The sequence below is a fragment of the Calonectris borealis genome, chromosome 14 (genome assembly GCF_964195595.1).
Source record: "Calonectris borealis chromosome 14, bCalBor7.hap1.2, whole genome shotgun sequence".
In the NCBI taxonomy this organism is placed as follows: Eukaryota; Metazoa; Chordata; class Aves; order Procellariiformes; family Procellariidae; genus Calonectris; species Calonectris borealis.
Window position 1 is genome coordinate 11,145,104 of NC_134325.1, and position 19,164 is coordinate 11,164,267.

At 39.8% G+C, this 19,164-nt stretch overlaps 1 protein-coding gene across 8 annotated transcripts in view; it reads right to left on the reverse strand.

The window, feature by feature from the left end:
• Positions 1–15,796, reverse strand: part of BTBD10 (BTB domain containing 10) — a 30,583-nt gene extending 14,787 nt beyond the window's left edge. The window contains exons 1-4 of one of the 8 annotated variants that reach the window (XM_075163208.1): positions 15,689–15,787; positions 14,731–14,765; positions 8,913–9,014; positions 8,074–8,230 (exon numbers count right to left, since the gene is read on the reverse strand). In XM_075163208.1, the coding sequence (XP_075019309.1) occupies positions 8,074–8,174 (101 nt within the window). In that variant the 5' untranslated portion in view covers positions 8,175–8,230; positions 8,913–9,014; positions 14,731–14,765; positions 15,689–15,787. Of the gene's footprint in view, positions 1–1,108; positions 1,249–8,073; positions 8,255–8,912; positions 9,015–14,730; positions 14,766–15,688 lie in introns of those variants that run through there. The other 7 variants (XM_075163209.1, XM_075163206.1, XM_075163207.1 and 4 more) reach the window with 7 other exon arrangements.
• Between the last annotated feature and the right edge of the window lie 3,368 nt (positions 15,797–19,164).

The window sequence follows — 19,164 nt, forward strand, 5'->3', positions numbered from 1 at the left end:
AGTCTTGCTTTATCAATTACTCTCCTACGGGGGGCAAAGGGGGGAACAAAAACCAAAAAACACCCAACGCTATGAATATTGGTATATTTAGACAATCTTCACAAATTCAATATCCAGTTTTTCCTGGCTCCAAAGGAACCTTGGGACACTAGCACTGCACCCATTCAAGAACTTCAGGTCAGTGATAGAATTTATGTCCCCCCACAGACAGGGATCAAGGAAGCTCTGCCTTTGTAAAGGGAAAAGGCATTTTCTTTAAAAGCAGCAGCCTCACAAAGAAAACCAAATAAGCTCAAGGCTTTATTTAAGCAAACCTATTTAATATGATGTAAAGGAAAAAAAGTACCATCAAAATGGCACACTTGTCATATTTCTGCAGTATGGGAAGAGCTGTTTTTAAAAAATGTAAATGCTCTTCAATTAAATGATGCTTTCGAGTCATTTGTGAAAGGAGAGCTTCAGTTTGTCTTTATACATAACATATTGCTCTGAATATATTACTAATTATTAAAAGAAGTTATTAAACTGAGTTAATTCTACTGCCAAAACAATTAGCATGTATTCCAACACAAAAACTTCATCCTACTGAATACTGCCAATAAACACACTTGTTTTATAAAACAGGCTCTTGTCTACACAGAATTATGGTGCTAAACCAATATGCCTATTATCCCCCAAACCACCCTAAAACCTTATCTAAATGAAAAGGACGCAGCAGTGGAATATCAACGAAGATGTTTACCCTTTTTCTCCCTTTATCTTCTAAAACTTGTATTAACTAACTCTTTTTGTAATATAAACTTAGATCCAATCCTTTCCTAGGATGATTCACATAATCAATACTTGTAGAATAGGGATATAGAGCTTTATCTACACACTAAGTTACAGACATAATGCTAAAAGGCATTAGAAGAAAATAAATCTGTTCTGCTCATATTGCCAGGACTTACACAATGACAATGCTTATGCCCCTCTTCCTCCCCCTGAAGTCTGTTCTTTGTCAGCAGACATTTCAATTGACCAGTACACACAAAGGACAGTACTTTTCCTTTTCCTCATCCTTCTCCTGAATAATGCCCACAGATTATTCCTGTTAACGGATACGCACCTTCCTCTTGTATCTATCAAGGAGGAAACACAAAAGCATGGAAATAATTTTGAAATCAGTGCACAAAGGAATTCTGTTCCTTCCAAGAAGGCAGCTTTGAAAGCCAGATCAGCATCCTTTGGCATTACTCGTTAAGTTCAGCATATTTGATATTTCCATTTCTTCAGTAGTTCACTGCACCATCAGCGAGCCTTACTTTTTCCTCCATCATCTTCCCCTCAAGGATAAGAGATTGTAGCTATACAGTCCATTAAGTGTTCAAAGACGCAAACCCCTCTAGATATTAATTCAATTCAATTTCTCACAGTCACTGACTCAGCCATGCGTAGTGCAATACTGACGTCTGACCTCACAGCCTCCTGTGAGCGGAATTCATACGTGCCGTTTCCCCATCTCTAAGCAGCCATTGGGTACCGCGATTGACAGGCAGGGTGGGGAGCGTGCGAGAGGAGAGCTGCTCGGGACCGTGCCAAGTACCATCTGCGAAGCTATTTCTAGTCCTGCCAGCTTGTCGGGTTTCAGCACACAAACATCTGAAAAGGTTATTGCTAACTTTCTCTTGTCACATATCTCATTTGCATTCGTGATCATTCAAGATAGACAAATCCATGCAAGTTTCAGGGGACGGTTAATTTGTTCCTGTAAAGTCTGCCTGGATTAATATTTAAAATTAATTCACCTTTTCCTGAGTTCATAAGCAGGTACAGCAATAGCCCTTTCAGAACAGGGCAGCACAGATTCCATCTTTTAACTACAAACATCCCTTTTCCAACAAGTTTAAGCCAGGAAAAATGTACTACGCTTTGTGACAATCTAAATATTAGTATATAATTATACTAATCAGTATGTTTACTGATCAGAAATCAGTTCACCAAGTCCTGATGTAGTGCATCTTCACATCAATAAGTCGTCAAATGCTTGACAACAAGTCAAGCCCACCAAGCACAAAAAGCAACAAAGCAAATTAATACACGTGTCAGAATAAAATTTTCCAAAGGTTTTTCCTTTGGGGAAGGATAAGTAAGCATTATGCTACAGCTTTTTTTAAATGATTCTTTTTAGAACGTCTGTAGGCTGTTTTAAGGAGCCACAATACACTGGAGGAATAGTTCAAAAGCAAGTCTTACGATAAATAAAAATCAAGATGTCATAAGAGGTAGAGTGGAAATTAAAATATGATGAAAGCTGAAGGAATAAGGGGGATTGTTCAGCAAAAGACTGCTGTTATAAAGAGGAAGTCAGTAAGAAAAACAAGTGACCTGTGATTAGAAAGGCAGGAGAGCATCGGCATTCTGGACTGAAGAGTCAGCTCTTTAGACATGGAATGAAAATTTCTCCTCACACAAGTTCAACTACCTGAGCCAGTGAATTTTCTCTTGTTTTTAGGGTCTTGTGAGGGTTCACACAACCACCCTCCCCATGCCCCAGGGGTAGAATAACCATCACAGTCTTGTAAGCCTTTTCTTCCCTTCAAAATAAGCCATGGAAGATATGGCTATAATAAGCTGTATAGAAAGCATGCTGGAAAAACCTTCTTTCTCAGGCATTTTTTTTGCCTCCAATAGAACAGTCCCCCAGCAGCAAGAAAAAGTGCAAGTGCACCCAGGTTCTTTCAGCACTGGTTCCCTATACAGGGTCTTTTCTCCATAGCAGAATTAGCATGTTTTGTTCTCCTTTACTCCTATTTCAGGTAGAAAGAACATGCCATGGATGGATTAGCTCCCAATTCCCACAAAACTACCCTGCAGGCCAGGACACGCATCCATCAAAATCTTGTAGAAGCACGGTCCAGCAGTCGTGCTTCACTTGGGGCTCCACCTCCAGTAAGGAAGTCCTTGGAAAGAATTCTCTCCGCTTAATTTGGGGAGTGCTACAGGATCTTCCTCAGCTCAACACAACAACTCTGTGAACACTTTCCTGCTCCAAAGTTCTTAAATATTCACGTAATTTTGGTCTTCAGTGGGCTCTCTCAACCACGAGTAATATATTTCTTAGTAATTCAGTTCCATTTCAGGAAGGAAGTAACAAAAAAATCCCATGAGTGTTCAGTTGCCAAAGTGATTTTTCAAGCAGCAAGGAATTAACCTTTAGGTAGGTATATATTCACACCTTACGACTTCTGTCAAACTACCTGAATACACAATCTCCATAGAAGAATACTTGTTGCCTTTATTTATATAGCAATTCCTACTCCATTTTAAAAATGGGATGTTGGGTAAAAATCAAAGTTTAAGAAACTCAGAAGCATATTCTCCTCCTTGGAACTAGAAAATACCTCCAGCTACTAAAAACCAGCTTCAGAAGTTCAAATTCAAAAGAATTGGGTCCGAACACTTACTGAACCTGTATCTAGCCATTATAGTTTCTGCTCTCAGAGCAGGAAGGAGCAGACAGCAATGCAGAAAAGAGTTGTCCATAAAAATTATAGGACATAATAGTTCTGAGCGTAATAGCTTCACCTCTGAAGTGCTTTGTGTCTCAATTAAAAGTCAGGGTCTGATCAAGTTTTGCATGATGCCAAAGTTCACCACAAATAATACCTGACAATATTTGGAAAAGGTTGTTTGTGTGCTGGAGAAGTTCAAGAGTATTTAGTGTGTGCTTTTGCACAGAAAGTCACTAAGTTTTCCTTCTCAGCAGCGTTCACAAACTGCTGTTTCAGAAATGAAGGATGTCAAAAAGGAAGGAAAAAAAAAACACCAACCCAAAACTGTTTAAGACCACTCACTATACCTTAGGTACCTTACAAAACATTGGTAGACTGGTATTTTTGAAAGCCATCGCTGAGTGCAGCCCATTTTTCTAGATTCCAAGAACATCTCTTCCCAGCCCCATCTCAGTTTCTTCTGAGGGCTTTACATCCTGGTGCCAATAAAATCTAGATTAAGAGATCTTGATTTGCCAATACCAGGTTGCAATTAAGAGCAGGCATGTTTGCAGTTAATTTAAAGCAGATTATGCACAGTAATTCATAGACTATGACCTAAACCCATGGCAAAAGCAGGCCTAATTATTTTCATGTCATACATTGCGTAGGTCTGCCCCATGCTATAAAAAGTTCAACTGCAGAAATCCAATTTACAGGAAGATAAATAAAACTCGTCCTGCAGTAGAAAACAGGTTATACATTCTGATATCATTCCAGAGATGAGAAGAGGATCCTTCTGGGGCTGCTTCATGTACTTATAAAATGCTGAGGCAAGAGGTACTTCCATTCACAACACATGAATGCATCCTCCCAGCATGCAAAAATAGTATTAGAGGAAAAAAATTCTTAGCATTCAGCATCTGCACAATAACTTGTCATCTATGAAAAATTTTTCAAAGAAGTTCAAGATTTTCAAAAAGTCAAGAGGTTCAAGAGTCATGACAACAGAATCACAGCACAGACACATTTTGTTCATTAATGCAGTAGGGCAGGCAGGACTTTGAATCTAATACTATCTAAATAGAATGTACAACCAAGGCACTATCAAATGGGACTAAAACAGAAGCAGATTTAGAAAATTAAATCCAGGACAAATCTTAAGGAAGAGGCAAATTTAAGCCACAGATTTTTCACCATAACTCCCAGAGAAAGCACTTAGTACAATAGAATTAGAATTAAAGTCTTCCAACAACAACAACAACTACAACACCATAGAGAAATTACATGTGGGAAGCTAATAACCAATGGAAAATTATATAGAAAATCGCTTGGTCAAGCAAGACTGACTATATCATTAGTTACAGTCAGCTTTAACATCATATAATTTTATCTTGTCAGGCTCTTTGGATTTATACCAGGGATCATTTGCATTATATTTTTGGTCCTTATTTTCTAAATCTCTCCATTCTGAGTTTTCCATTACATTGCCCATCTCAGAACAAGTAAGAAAAAGGAGAGAAAACAACGGTACAACTTGCCAGAGGTTTCAAAAATTGGACACTAGCCAAACTACAAAGAAAAAGATACAATCCTAACCTGTGTAACTGTTTAATTCGTACACCTCCTTAGACAGTTTTGCCACGTCCTTTGCCTCAAACAGACAGCACAGTAAGGGAGCCGAGTCCCATGGCTATTCTTACTGCCACGTAAGCCTTACACACAGAAGGACGGCTCACAGTCCTAGATTACGTTTTCTATGAGTCTAGAAAATTATCTAAGCTATTTTAAGAATGTTAAGGCTGGAGGATTAAGCACTCCAAAGCACCAAGAAGTGACAAGCTAAGCATCTATCTCAAATATTACTCCCTTCTTGAGATTTATTATAAAGTTCTTATTTCACCATTACGCTTTTCAAACCTGAAGGTTTTTTTTTCCCTTATGATAACAAGGCATATTTTCAAAGTGCAAGACAAATAAGACTGCAGTACTCAAACCTTTTAACAAAGTTATACCATTAAAACTTACGTCTCCAAAAGCATTTTCCCCCCTCACACTGCATCTTTCACACAGACTTTCACTTGTCTGGAGAAAAAGCATCAATTAAGTCAGAAATTATAGTAACATGTCTATATTCAGCCACCCAAAACCCAATTATTTTGTTCAGGCTTTTTATTAAAGTACATTATTTTCCAATAATTGGATTCTCTGAAGTAATCAAGTACCTCAAAGGAACAAGATAACAAAATATTTCTCCTTAATTTATTCCTTATTCTATTATGATCTCTATTAGTTGGATTCTCATTCTCAAAGCTTTCCAAAACGGGCCTACATTATTTGGGGGCGGGGGGGAATCAGATGTTAGCTTGAATACTAAATCCCCACCATACACATTATAAACTTCCATAAAACACTGGCTGTTCAGCATTTTATTGGAAACACAAATTGTGTTTTGTCAGAAATATGTCCAACTTAGCTGCAAGTATTTCAGAGGCAGAGATTTCATATCTTCTGATGGGTGAACCTTGAATTCAGATCATACGAAGTGATCAACAGCAGCCTTTGTGAAAGGCATAGGCCATAGACTTCTTGAGTTAACTCCTATCTGCATCAAATAATCTTTTCAGAAAGCTGCACAGCTTTTTATTTAAACATTTCCCCAAAATAGATAATCCACAATGGACCACACATGGTAAGACATGTACTCTGTTTCTCTGGACTGGATTTACCTAGCTTCAGCTTCCAGCTACTACAGATTATTACAAGTTTGCCTGCTGACTAAAGCTCATCATCATAATGCTGTTTCTGCAAGGATCTTTAGAAACTGATCAAGACGTCATTATTTAACCTTTGAGTTTTCCTGTGTCAAAAGATATTTAGTAACTTCTATGTCTTCAGAATCGCCTCTGATTAAAATCTTCCCTGAACTGCTGATACCAGAATTCCAATAACTCCGCTATACATCCAACAGCTGCATTAGCCCTTTAGACTATATGATGTTACTGGAGGCTTATGTTCAATTGACTATTGAGACAGTGTTCTTTACAGTGTCAATACTAGCAATGACTGTGAGTTGATGTAGTCTACAAAAATGGCCTACATTCTTTGTTTCTAAATGTTTAACTTTGTATTTAGTCATATGAATGGTTATTTGCACGCAGTTTATCAAACCACTCAGATCACATGCTATTAACGAGTCCTTTTCATTATTTAACACTCCCCATCATGGGTCATCTGCATCAATACCAGTTTTAAGTTTTATTCCAGATCACCCGTCATGGGAGGTAGCACGGGATCAGAGATGAACTACATGAACTGGACTCAGCAATGAATCACCCATTTACAATCACACTCCGAGAACTGACAGTGAACAGTCCTCAACTCGCATACAATGCCCTATTACATCTATATTGTTCATTTGCTGATACTGTGCCACATTTTGATCCTAAATAAGAAGCACAGATCAACCACTTACCAGACACCATCATCTTAATAAAAACATCAACTGTACAAAGCTATATTCCATAAGCCTATACTGACTAGCAGCAGCAGCCACCCTCTTCGGTTCCGTGTTAACCGTTCCATTATTCACATCACAGACAGGCCTATAATTATGTGGGTCTCCCTGCGAGCCTTTTAATTATTGGTGCATTCTTTTTTCCTGCCCTCTTGGATGTTTCACAATTATCCAAGATTTAATGACAGGAAAATAACCCACAGTATTAATTGCCCGTAGAATACTTTGGGCAACACTTGAGTCCAGTTTATCTGAATCTACGCAATAAAAATATGAATTAAGTTGCTGTTATTGAATGTGCTCCTTAGCTCTTTCCCTATCATCTTGCAAGTGGGAAAGCTTAAATCACTAACAATTTTTGCTAGCTAACAGAGATGTTTTAGTTATATTTAGCATATTCTAAAAGGGCAAAGTACTTGGAAGATACACACTTATTTGGATGCTTATATATATTTCCAGCAACATGCTTCTTCACATACATTTGCTAGGTGACTAACTGCTTTGCTTAGTTCATTTTTGAACACTATATGCTGGAAAAACACTAATTAACTTCATAATGTCTTCAAATCAAGAAGCATTTAAAAAACCCCATTCTTACAATGAGGGACGCAGGCAAAAGCAAGATCTGACACACAGCTTTACAAAGAAAGTGGTATAGAGCGTGATACTTGCATGCAAGCAACTATCAGTTATCACCATGAACAAGCTGCACATATTTTAAGTATGCTACTTAACAGAGAGCACCAACAACTAGAAAGAGATGAACAGGAAGTAACTCCTAGCAAGCACCCACAAAAAATTCATATATTTAGTCATTCAACTGGTGTCTTGATATGCACACAAGGCATTTAGCTTTTAAAAAAAGACTAAAATCCCACCCATGGCAAAACAAATCTAAGTACAGATTAGGGAAGCTGACAAATTAGTTAGGTCAGAAAATATCTTTTAAAAGAATTAAGAAGCATTCCTTTTAAGAAGAACTACAAAATTTATGACAGGACTTGCCACAACCAGATACAGTAGCCTTTAGAATGGACTTTTATTGTCGTTTTTGAGATGCAATAGATGGTACATAGCACCTACCTTGAATGTTTACAAAGTTTACGAGGTCTATTATGCAATTTCCGATCCCAATTCTCTGGATCACTGGAGTTACTGTCATAAGGATGAGGCCGTCCTGCCATTCCACTGCCAGCTTCCTCACACTACTGCTCTGAAAAGCACACATGCAGCACTCAACCTACATTAAGAGAGCAGTGTTTACCTTTAAATAATGCCACACGGGGGGGGGGGGAAAAAAAAGACATGCAGAATTTAGTGTTGTTACGTTTTGGTTTTTTAAATAAAGATTACAGAAAATAGGATATAGTGAAGCACAACTTCTAAATTGCATGACAATAATATTCTATACATTTTGCTGATACCTACACTAAAAAGATTATTTTGTTATAAGAAATACAGTTCTATAAATGTTGGCAGACAACTTCAACTTTCCACAATTAATTTCACTGTGTCCGAACAGAAGAGTCACTGGTTATAAAACACAAATAATAATTTTCTTTCAAATGTATAAAGTTAATTCAAAGAAAGATCCCCACTGCAGAAGAGAGACCAATAGTTTTACAATTTGAATGGCTGCCCAAGAGGAAAACAGAATTAAGATTAACAAACAGTTATATCCGAGTCCTTACTCCAAAATGGAATCAACAGCAACCCTTAGAAACACTCAATGTAGTCCATTTTCACTGACTTGCAGAAAAGTCACAAAAATTTACCAGAAAAATAGACATTATAAGCCTACCCTTCCTTGACTGGGATCCAGTATTATGTTCAACTCCCACTAAAATTCACTCATAGATAAAACAAACTTGTGACTGTCAATAAAGATAGCCAATCTTAAATGACTGGTGTTCAAGTCATACCTATAAGTGACACTTGTGTCAAGAGAGTTGTATAGTTCAGAATGACTTGGTTACAAAAACAAAAAAGTAGCCACAAGTGAACAGCTGATGATTGTACAGCATCTGGAAAAAAAAAAAATATTCGAATTACAGATAGATAAGCCTACCAAGTAATGGAAAGATAAGCCTAAACTACGTTTCTCTCAAATTTTAAGCTATATATTTTGGAAACATCATTATCTCTTCCCCCCCTTATTATATTTCTATTACATTCAATGAAATTTATCCTTTTTGGAAGTGAGTCCCAAAGGAATCGAGACTTCTTTAAAACAGGGTAGCTTCTCAAATAAAAAGTCCCTCTAGTAACGCTAAATAGAAAAGCTCTTCTGACAAATTTAGATTCTCTTAGCTAAATTTAGACCCAATATTTTTTATTACAGGGGACTGGTAGAGAACAAGCTTCTTAAAAATGTTAGTTGTATATGAGTTTTTCTTTCATGTTCAGTTCTAACAAAGAAAACAGATTTTATACCAAGTACACAATCTCCACCACAGGGTTGGGTTTTTTTCCTGTTATGGTTTCTATAATTAAACACACTTTGATTGGAAGACTCATATGGTCAGGTGTCTATATAGAGTCAAGAAAGGAAAAAACATTTTACTTAAAATTACAGGAAATGCTCAACTTTCTCATGCAAAAAAAAGCAAAAAGCCCCAATAAGCATTTCATTGTGTATTACCTGGAAATTCAGGTTATCAAAGCACAGTCAATGTGTGACGATACTACACAAACATAGAAGGTTATAGGATATACACACATTTATCAGGTGTGTTTAGATGCTTAACAAGGAGAAACCTACAACCTATTTCAGGACAGAAAGTATTATTAAGGAGACAAGGGGAAGGAAGGCTGGTTTATAAATCTAATCGCGAGTTACTTCAGCAGCAGTCATTCAGAACTTAGGTGCAATATGACGTACCATTTTCATACACAAGCAATACAAAAAATAAAGACACCTTTCATCCTGAATTGATACACAAATTGTGTTCATTAGATTGAGTCACTTGAACAACATACATAGCAAGTCTTACTACTCGTGGCAACAGTAGAGAAAAAGCGAAGACCGGCAATCTCGCAGCAGAACACCACAGCTCCCGTTCTGCAATCACTCCCAGCTACTGACTACCGCAGGGTCCCACTTCGACTCCCATATTTGCTGAAGCACCACAGTGACAGGCGCATTTAGCACCATGTGTTTCTTCTCAAGCTTTTGTTTGTTTCTGCGAATTCTCTCTTCCCTTTAAAACCATCTAAAAGACTTATAAACACCTCACTCTCTCAGGTATGGGCCAAAGCAGATGCCTTATCAGAAACAGGTTGTCATCCAGCAGCTAGTTCTTATTCATTTCTTTGAAGTAAGATGTCAGTATTTGAATTTAGCTTTTGCACTGGAAAGACGTATAAAAGTGCTGTTTTTACGAGAATTGCAGCTGAAACGACAATTTAAAGTCACTTTCTTAAATTTCTCACACTTTCTGCCTTCTTCCTATGTTTCATTTAATGAAAGTGGCAGATGCAACAGGAGGGTATAGGTTCACATACACTTCAAAGAAAAAGATTGTTTTAAGTAGGATCAGTTCCTCAATCTGCTTTGCTATGCAGCTGCACGCTTAAGCCATTACAAACAATAGATGACACAGAAGGACAGAAACAAACAAACGGGACCGCTCCTCATGAACAACAATATTCCCTTTCCCCAGCTTAAAGCATATGAGGAACCCCAGCAGTGTCACTGATGAAGTACCAGGCAGGCACACAACTCAGAACTAGAGCACAGTTATGAAAAGATGATAAGCAATCTGAAAGTGTCCAAAGCCGCATCTTGTGAAACTTCTAATACAATTCCAAGCATGTCACACTATGAGCTTGTGAACAAGAAACAGTCTTCCCTTCATCCTCCACTCAGCAGGATCTTAACAAATAAACACCTACTCTAAGAAACAATTTGCTGTAACGCAGCAATTTTTTTTCTTCTGACCATTGTTGATAGCGCTTTTGTGCGGATTATAAACAAATGTATTTATCAATTTTATTTCAGGTTGTAACAAACCTGTAAGACCATAAATAAGGAATATTTTTTGATGCTTTTCTCTATTGAAAATAGAAATTTTCAATTAGCAAATGCTGTATAAATTCTGTAAAAAGTAACTAACTAGTCCTCCTGATTAATTTTCAGAGACTTCTGCAAATCCACTTTTTTCTGCGATAGAAAAGAATATGTTTCAACTGTGGTTCAAATGATTTTTTTTTTGGCATGGATTCACACTGTGGGCAATAAAGAAAGCGTTCGTTGCAAAACATTTTAGCCTTGTGCATAAAACAAAGAAAGTGCAAGAGTACATGGCCCCAAATACTATTCAATGCCTCCCATGAAATCAACGAACTGCATCTGAAATGTTGGTAAAGGTGAAAAGGCACTGGGAGCACATGAAATAAAGAAAAAAAATCAAATCCAAATATCCTTTGTAGATCAAAAAACACTGTCATATCGGTCAAACTGACTGCCATTCTAATTAGCTAATATGCAATTCTCCAGGAGTAAAGAATGATTTCTTACCCCTCTGCAGAAAGCTAACGCTCCAGAGAATTAGCACAGGGAATAATCGTGTAAAATAGGAAATCAGGAAGCAGACTTTAATTTTCAAAGCTTTCAACACAGACAGCTAGAACACTTCAGATTTGCTAACATCAACTTGAAGCCGGAATCATTACTAATTTATGAAAGTTGTAGGCTACTGAAATACAAGGGAATTGTAAAGACAGACATCCAGTGGGTTTGGGAAGCTAATAGTCCACGTGATACAGCCAGCCCAGGCATTGCAAAATACAGTAATTAATGTGTTTACACCACTACCTAAAGAGCTCATGAAAGGATGTATCAAACACTAACTTGTGATAGCTGTAGAACAGATTCTGTTAAATAATACTTAAAGCATATTCAGTTCTGTGCCATGACAAAATACAATGCACAAAAGATGCACAGCAGATTAAGCAAGATTTAGACAACATCAGGTGCTGGACAGAAGTGGACATATACTTTTGTGAGATGCAGGACTTGCACTCTTGAAGGTACTGCAGGTGGGGAAAAAAACGTTCTTTGGAAATCCTTCAGGAAAGACGTAAAGCTGATCTCAACCAATATCAATATGTTTCAAGCCAGCCAGCCACATTATATTTATTGAGAATACTTGTAAGGCTGCAAAGCTCTGGAGTCTTACTAAAAAAAGATGATTAAAGCAGCCTGAAGTTTTGAGGCAGAGGCCCAAGATGTCATCTTCTGGACACCAGCTCATCAGGTGGAACAAAGAACTGATTGCTCCAGCTGTCAGTACAGAAGACAACATTCAGATAACTAACATATAATACTTCAGGCAGCTACTCATCTTTAAGCCTTGGTCAGAAGCATTTCCTAAAGTAGGACAGGTGTCAGAAGCTCATCTGCTCTAATCTGCTCCATCAGTGAAATACACTGCAAAGGTGAACCAGGATAATCGGAAAGATCCAATAGACGAGTAACCAGCTAGGACAAAACCTACATTAGTTGTGACAGAGAAACTCCAAGATTCAGATTGTTTAGACTTTCTGTAAGGGGTTACAGTCTGCTGCTTGCTGCCTCTAATCATCAAAGCACAACAGCAGCAACAACAAAAACTAACTTAGAAGTAAGATTTACTGAGAATGAAAGCACAGTGACATTACATCCTAATTAAGAAATACAGTTCAAAATACACATGCTCTTAATGCAAACACCATATATCATGGAAATCCATACCTGCCAAGTGAGTTTCTTGCAAACTAGTACAGACATCAGCCACAATTCAGCCACATAAAGTAGCTTTAAAAATTATCATCATTGAAATGTTATCAAACTGACACTGATGAAAGCATAGCTAAGAAACATCCTTTGCAATATAGTCTCAACATTAACATAGGTCAGGATTGAAGTTTCTCTTAATGAGCAAGAATTAAAAAAAAAAACAACCCACAACCAAAAAAACCCAAAACAAACAAACAAAAAGAGCAGTCACGTGACGCTGATGATATTCCTACTTCTAGAGCACCATGAGCAACAGATATCCAGTGACTATCTTGCAAGCTTTAACTTTGTAATTCCTAAAAGGAACACGACGATAAAACACCTATCTGATATCAGAAGCCTAAAAAGCAAGAGGCAGATGATTGCCAACTCCTCCTCTCTATTAGGATTCATTGCATTGCGTAAAATCAGCCTAGGTCTACCTGTAAAAAGCTCAGTGGATTGAGCAATTTCTCCCACACAAAAGCAGAATCGTGGTTATCACTGCAGGAAAAAAAGAGCAGAACTTAACTTTTTGCTGCTACTATTAGCCCCATCCCCTGTGGCCCACCAAGATAAAACAGAAAGCAGACAGACACAGGGCTTCATAACACTTGGCATCAGTGACAAGATGAATAGCATGAAACAGAGTATCAGGTAGATTTCTTGAAGAAACAAGCAAGGTCTATACCCATGGTTGTACCCAGCAGTAACAATACATCTCAGTGAGCAAGAAAATCCCAAATAATTTTTCACATTTAAAATGAATTCTAAATTAGCTTTTGATTTTACACATATTTTAAAGAGATACATACTTTCATTGATAACCAACAGCACCAGGCCAAGATTTAAGCAACACTGATAAAGAAAAGCTGTGCTGAAAGAAATTAGCACATAATGAGATTTTGATTTTTGTGTACGCACACAGGACGAAAAAGCCCCAGCCTCAAGCATACAATCTACAAAAGCATACCGTTTATAACAAAGTGACAGAAAAAAACCAACGGTGATGACATTTGTGACTAATTTAATAATCAGTGTCATCCACACATCAGCTGTTTACCATTTTCAAGTGCAGTGGCACCTCAAAGCAAAACTGGGCTTCAAGAAGGAATTTAGCATGTGATACGAGAGCTGCTTTCACTTGTCGTCTTTCTTAACCCCCAGTTTCCCTAGCATTAACACACTGGGCAAAAGCACAAATACAAACGTGCTGAAAAAACTCATAAGGACAGTCTCAGACAGCATCATCAGTAGACGGCAATGACGACCACAGGCAGGATGTGATAGACTATGATGAGGTTTTGAGACAGAAATGGGACAAATCAAGAGGCAATATTGCAAAGGCTTTTGGCAGATTTGTGTGTCTTAATAGAAAAAAAAAAATCTCTGTGATGTTTTGCAAGAAAGAGACTAGTCAAAGACAAATCCACACTGACAGACCTGCAAAACAAATACAGTGGAACAGTTTTCCTTAACTACAGAGAAATGGTTAAAAAAAGCAAAAAAAAAAAATCAGCCAGTTCCTTTTGACTGTACTGTATAGTTCAAGTTATATGAATTCAAGGTAACCCACAGAAGATGATGCAGAGACAAATATTTAGTTCAAAGAAAACAAGTGTGAACTATCAGGTTATGAACTGTGAATAGTGTGAAGTTGACAATTTGAATTGTATTTCTGGATCATCTAATTCAACAGCAAATTGAAGGAAGAAAAAGAGGGTCTTTCAGGGAAAGGATTACCAAAGCTGAAGCAACAACAGGGATAAGTACTCTTTAAATGAGTCACTGAAGATGATTCACGAAGACAAAAGGCAAACAAAAATAAGGAGAACAGAACATGACAGTCAAAAGGCTACCAAGAAGCCAAGTTTTAAGCATGTACTCGAATTTGTAAAAGGCAGCCAACAATAAAGAACAAAAAGATACACTGCTCAACCACTACTTTGGACGAAGAAGCCAGACAAGTGACAGAAACAAACCTGGAAAAGGTCTATGATGGAGCTGGATCCAAATTCTGAAAGAAAAGAGTTCTAAAGTGACACGTTTGATGGGATCAGAGATAAAAAGGAAAAAGTCGCAGAAGCAATAGCTAGAAACAAATGTAAATTTAAAGAAAAAAAATTAATGATAGGCAACTGCAACACATAATTGTACTATGAGAGAATTATCATACAAGCAATTGGTATTTTCTGCAAATAAAATATGGTTATGTGGAAAAAAGTTTTATAAAGACACTTAACTCGTTATGAAATAATTTCAGTAGGTAAATCAACGCTCAGGGATTATGCAAAGTAAGTATGCTTAGGAATTATATGATAGCTGTTAGGCACTCCTAAGCAACAATACTGTTTCTGTACAGCACTCATAGCAATTGCAGGTTTTACCAATAAACATTATACTATTAAAACTAGTAATTTAAGTAGTGTTCAGCCTACTCATGACAGCACACGTAACAGAGTTATCAAGGCACAGTGTTCTGACGAAGGTACTCCTTCTACGATGTTTTTAAAGTGTAAAAGCTTCAGCACACGGTCTGTCTCAGGCGACAGGGAAACCCGAAGCACGGCCCGCGGACAGAGGCCATGCCTCGCGAAGCCGGCTGAAGTTCTCTGAAACGTCTGTGGGCGACTACAGCACCGCTCCGGGCCCTCACGGGGGCGGCGGCGGCCGCCACTCGCCCGGGCCGGCAGAGCCACGGACGGGCCAGCCTCCCGCAAGCCCTGAGAGGGGACAGCCCAGGGGCCGCGGCCGAGAGCCGGGCCGGAGGGGCACGCCGCCGCCCGCACCCTCCGCCGGCTCCGCCGCAACGGCAGCGGCCCTAGCCGCGGGGGAGCGGCCCAGCAGTCCCGGCACACCCGAGCGGCGTTCCGCGCAGCCCGACCGGGCCGGGCCCTCAGTCGCCCCCGTCGCGCCGCGCCGCCTCCGCCCGCCACTCACCCGCGCGGCACCGCGGCCGAGCCACCGTCTCCCGCCGCCACCGGCCACTGCACCCAGGCCCGGCAACCGCCGCCGCCGCCACCACCTCTCGCGAGAGCCGCCCAACGCGCAGAGGAGGAGGCGATGGCGCCGAGATCTCACGAGACTTGCGGAGCAGGAGGCGGGGCGCGAGGCGACGCCGTTGCTAGGGGCGGACCGGCGCGGTGAGGCGGCGTTGCTATGGTGTCGCCGGCCGTCGGCGGGCCGAGCCCGGGGCTGCCTGAGGGCCGCTGCCGCTCCGGGGGGCCGCGCCGCGCCGCGCCACGGGCAGCGGGCGGGCGCCAGATCGCGATCCCGCCGGGCGCCGCCGCAGGGTGTGCAGCCAAACAGGCGGAGCCTCTGCCGAGGGTGGAGGGTGCCGGTCTGAGGGCCTGAGAGGCGCTGCTGGAGGGCGAGCGCCGCCCGCCGGCGGGAAGAGCTGCTCCTCGCCTCCCGCCTGCCGCCGCGGAAAGGTAATTGGGAAAGATGAGGCAGATGAGCCAAACTTTCCCATTTAGAGCTACACTGAGGGGGTGATGACTGGGCAGCTGCCATTCCTCTGGAGCCCTGTCAGTGTTTACACAAAGGTGTTCTGAGGAACAACCGTTACCGGCTTTACGTGGCAGCACGTACCCGGCACCCAGGCCTCTAGTCTAACCCCATGGTACTCTGGCACCGTCATCCGTCTAACCCTGCTTGGCATAGAAGAAAAAGCCAAAATAATACAGTTTAGCTAGATGAGCGGACATCTTTGCTATCTCAACCGTCATCCTAAAACTGATTCCTGATTTAAATTAGAGCTGTATTTTTAGGTTTGTACAGCCCCACTCGTTATATAGAGGCTGTGTAATCTGCAGTCTATTTAGGAATATAATTAGTAGATGTGGCTTTCATTCCATAATACCCCAGCAGAACTATCACATCCCACATTGTTGGCAACTTCAGTGTACTGAAGTGTCAAAGTTGTTAAGATGACACTTAAGCCATTTGCACTCCTCATAGGGGGAGAAAAAACCGATACCAAGACTGAGCTGTATTCAGATCTAAAGACAACATTTGTCTCTTTTCTAAGATATTGTCTACAGCATTGTTATTAAATACACGCAGAGCTTGACTTCCATATCAGATGAAAGGACTTAGAATTCCAGGCAATAAATATATCGAAGCAAATTGGAATTAGTGGAGAGTTTGGGAGGAGGAAGAGAAGGAGCAAATCTCTGCCCAAACTTTTGAATGTTTATCTGTTCTCCTATGTGCACTGTGGGAAGCCAGTTTAGTTGCACAGTGGATGTTTTGGGGCAGCCCCACTGTGAAGATCAAACACTATGTATGGGGTCTTCTCAGAATCTCATAAAATGCTATTCTAAGCCACTGTTGGACCAGACCTCCCAGGGAAACATGCAGGTAAGAGGGAACATGAATCTATATCCTACTGATGAGCATATTCACCTTGAGAAGGGATTCTGATTTAACCTCTGGTGGAGGAAGTTGGCAAATTTGCTATCAGATTCCAGAGACTGGAACTCTACAGCCAATGCCTCTCGTGTGCTTCTTACGTATTTTACAGAGCATCCTCCTCTTTTAGGGACACCTAAGTATCAATCTAAAGATTCGGTGAGTGTACACTTCTGGACTTGCCTGGTGCATTAGCAAATCTGACTGCTTCAGGCAGGGAATATTAGATAGACAAGTTGTACACCTTACGCTCATTGGGGAGAGGAGGGAAAGAGGGGGCAGGAGCAAGGATTTGTGTCTTTGCTATATTGAAATGCCCCATAGAAGACAGAAGCTTTGCTACAATATACAGCAAAACATGAATCTGTTAAACGAATTATCTTTTCCATCTTTAGCAATAACCACAGAGATAAACCACACAGTTCTAGAAATCCACCAGCAGAACAATGACAGCCAAGCAGCCCACACAAAAGCTGTTAGAATGCGCTAACTAGGCGAGGAGTCAGATGTTACGTGCTGTTTAACAGTGAGCTGAGCAATATTAAACAGCAGTATTTACAGCAGCCAAAGTTAGAAGCAGCTAAGAAAGCCAAATCACTAGCAGTTAAATCACCAGCAGTAGGTTTTACCTACAGATCTTACAATTTATGTAGATTTTATTAGAGCTCTTGTGATTTTGGCTTTGTTAATTTTTCATGAGTTTGGTTTCACATGCTACTGTTTTACTTCCCCTGAGGATGGATATTGATATTAGTGCTTCTTGTTTCAAAGAGCCATGAGCGAGAGACAAGATTATATTTCTTTTCACTGAGAATTTTATAAAAAACAGGTGTGTACAATAGATATTCATCTGCACAAGATAGGTCTTGGAGGACACAGGTCTTAGAAGAAAGCCCTTGTCAGATCATGACGCAAGGCTTTCTGCCTTGAAAGGAAGTATGTGCATAGAAACCACATTCTTCAGGGAGGAAAGAGGCCTTCTAGAGACACCCTGTCTTTGGAAGGCTGATCCTGTGGATGTGAAGGGATGCAGACCTAATACTTTTCTAACTTTATCTCACTATAACAGGGGACATAGGAAGTCTCCTTTGGCAGTCACTTGCATGTCTGAGTCTGTTGTGAAGTGCACGCTTACTTAGTATTTACATTGTTTACATGCAAATACACAACCTGGCGTAGACTTAAGGCACGTTCCAGTGCATGCGTGGGAAAAGAACTCGAGCATACTCAAGAGTCATGCCACTGTCTCCTCCAGTGACGTTGGCTGGAGATGAGATTTTGTCTCATACTAGCTAAAAGCTCCATATTCAGCCATGTGCAAGCTCAATTCTTCACCTCTCTTTCCTTGTTCTGTTAGAAAGATAGGTAGGCAATACCATTTATCTCTCCATACTGTTCATTCATCATATCATGCCTCTTTTTATTTATTTCTTTTCTGACTGCTGTTACCATTTATTATCATATATAAGTGTTTCAGTGGCCCTATTATTTCTTACCATCCTCTTTCTAGTCCCGTTAATCTGTGAAAGAGATGATCAAAATTGCACGTTAGTCCAGGTGAAGATGAATCTTCGCAATATATCAGGGTTTTAAAATATTTTTGATAACATCCTCTGCCACACTCTGAACATTTTGCTGTTTTGGCTGCTGCTACACTGATCAGAGGTTTAAGCTGAAAAGCCGTAACAAAACTATCTTCTAGATAATTACCATTAGTAAGTAATTTCATTCAAATTACTTTTTTTTTCTAATGGGCATTACCTAGCACTAATTCATCTGCCACTGTGCTATCTTTAGTCCTTCTGAAGAGTCATACTGTATGTGGGCAAAGCAAACATGATTTTAGCCATAAATGAGACAGTGTTGAGCATAGTTTGTCTGTGGCCATATTTCTAGCTAAATGATATTCATTGGTGCATCATCTGTCTCTGACCCTGAAGTCTTTTGTAAACACCAAGTATTTTTTGAAGTGTACAGAAAATTTAAATATTTGTGTAAGCATC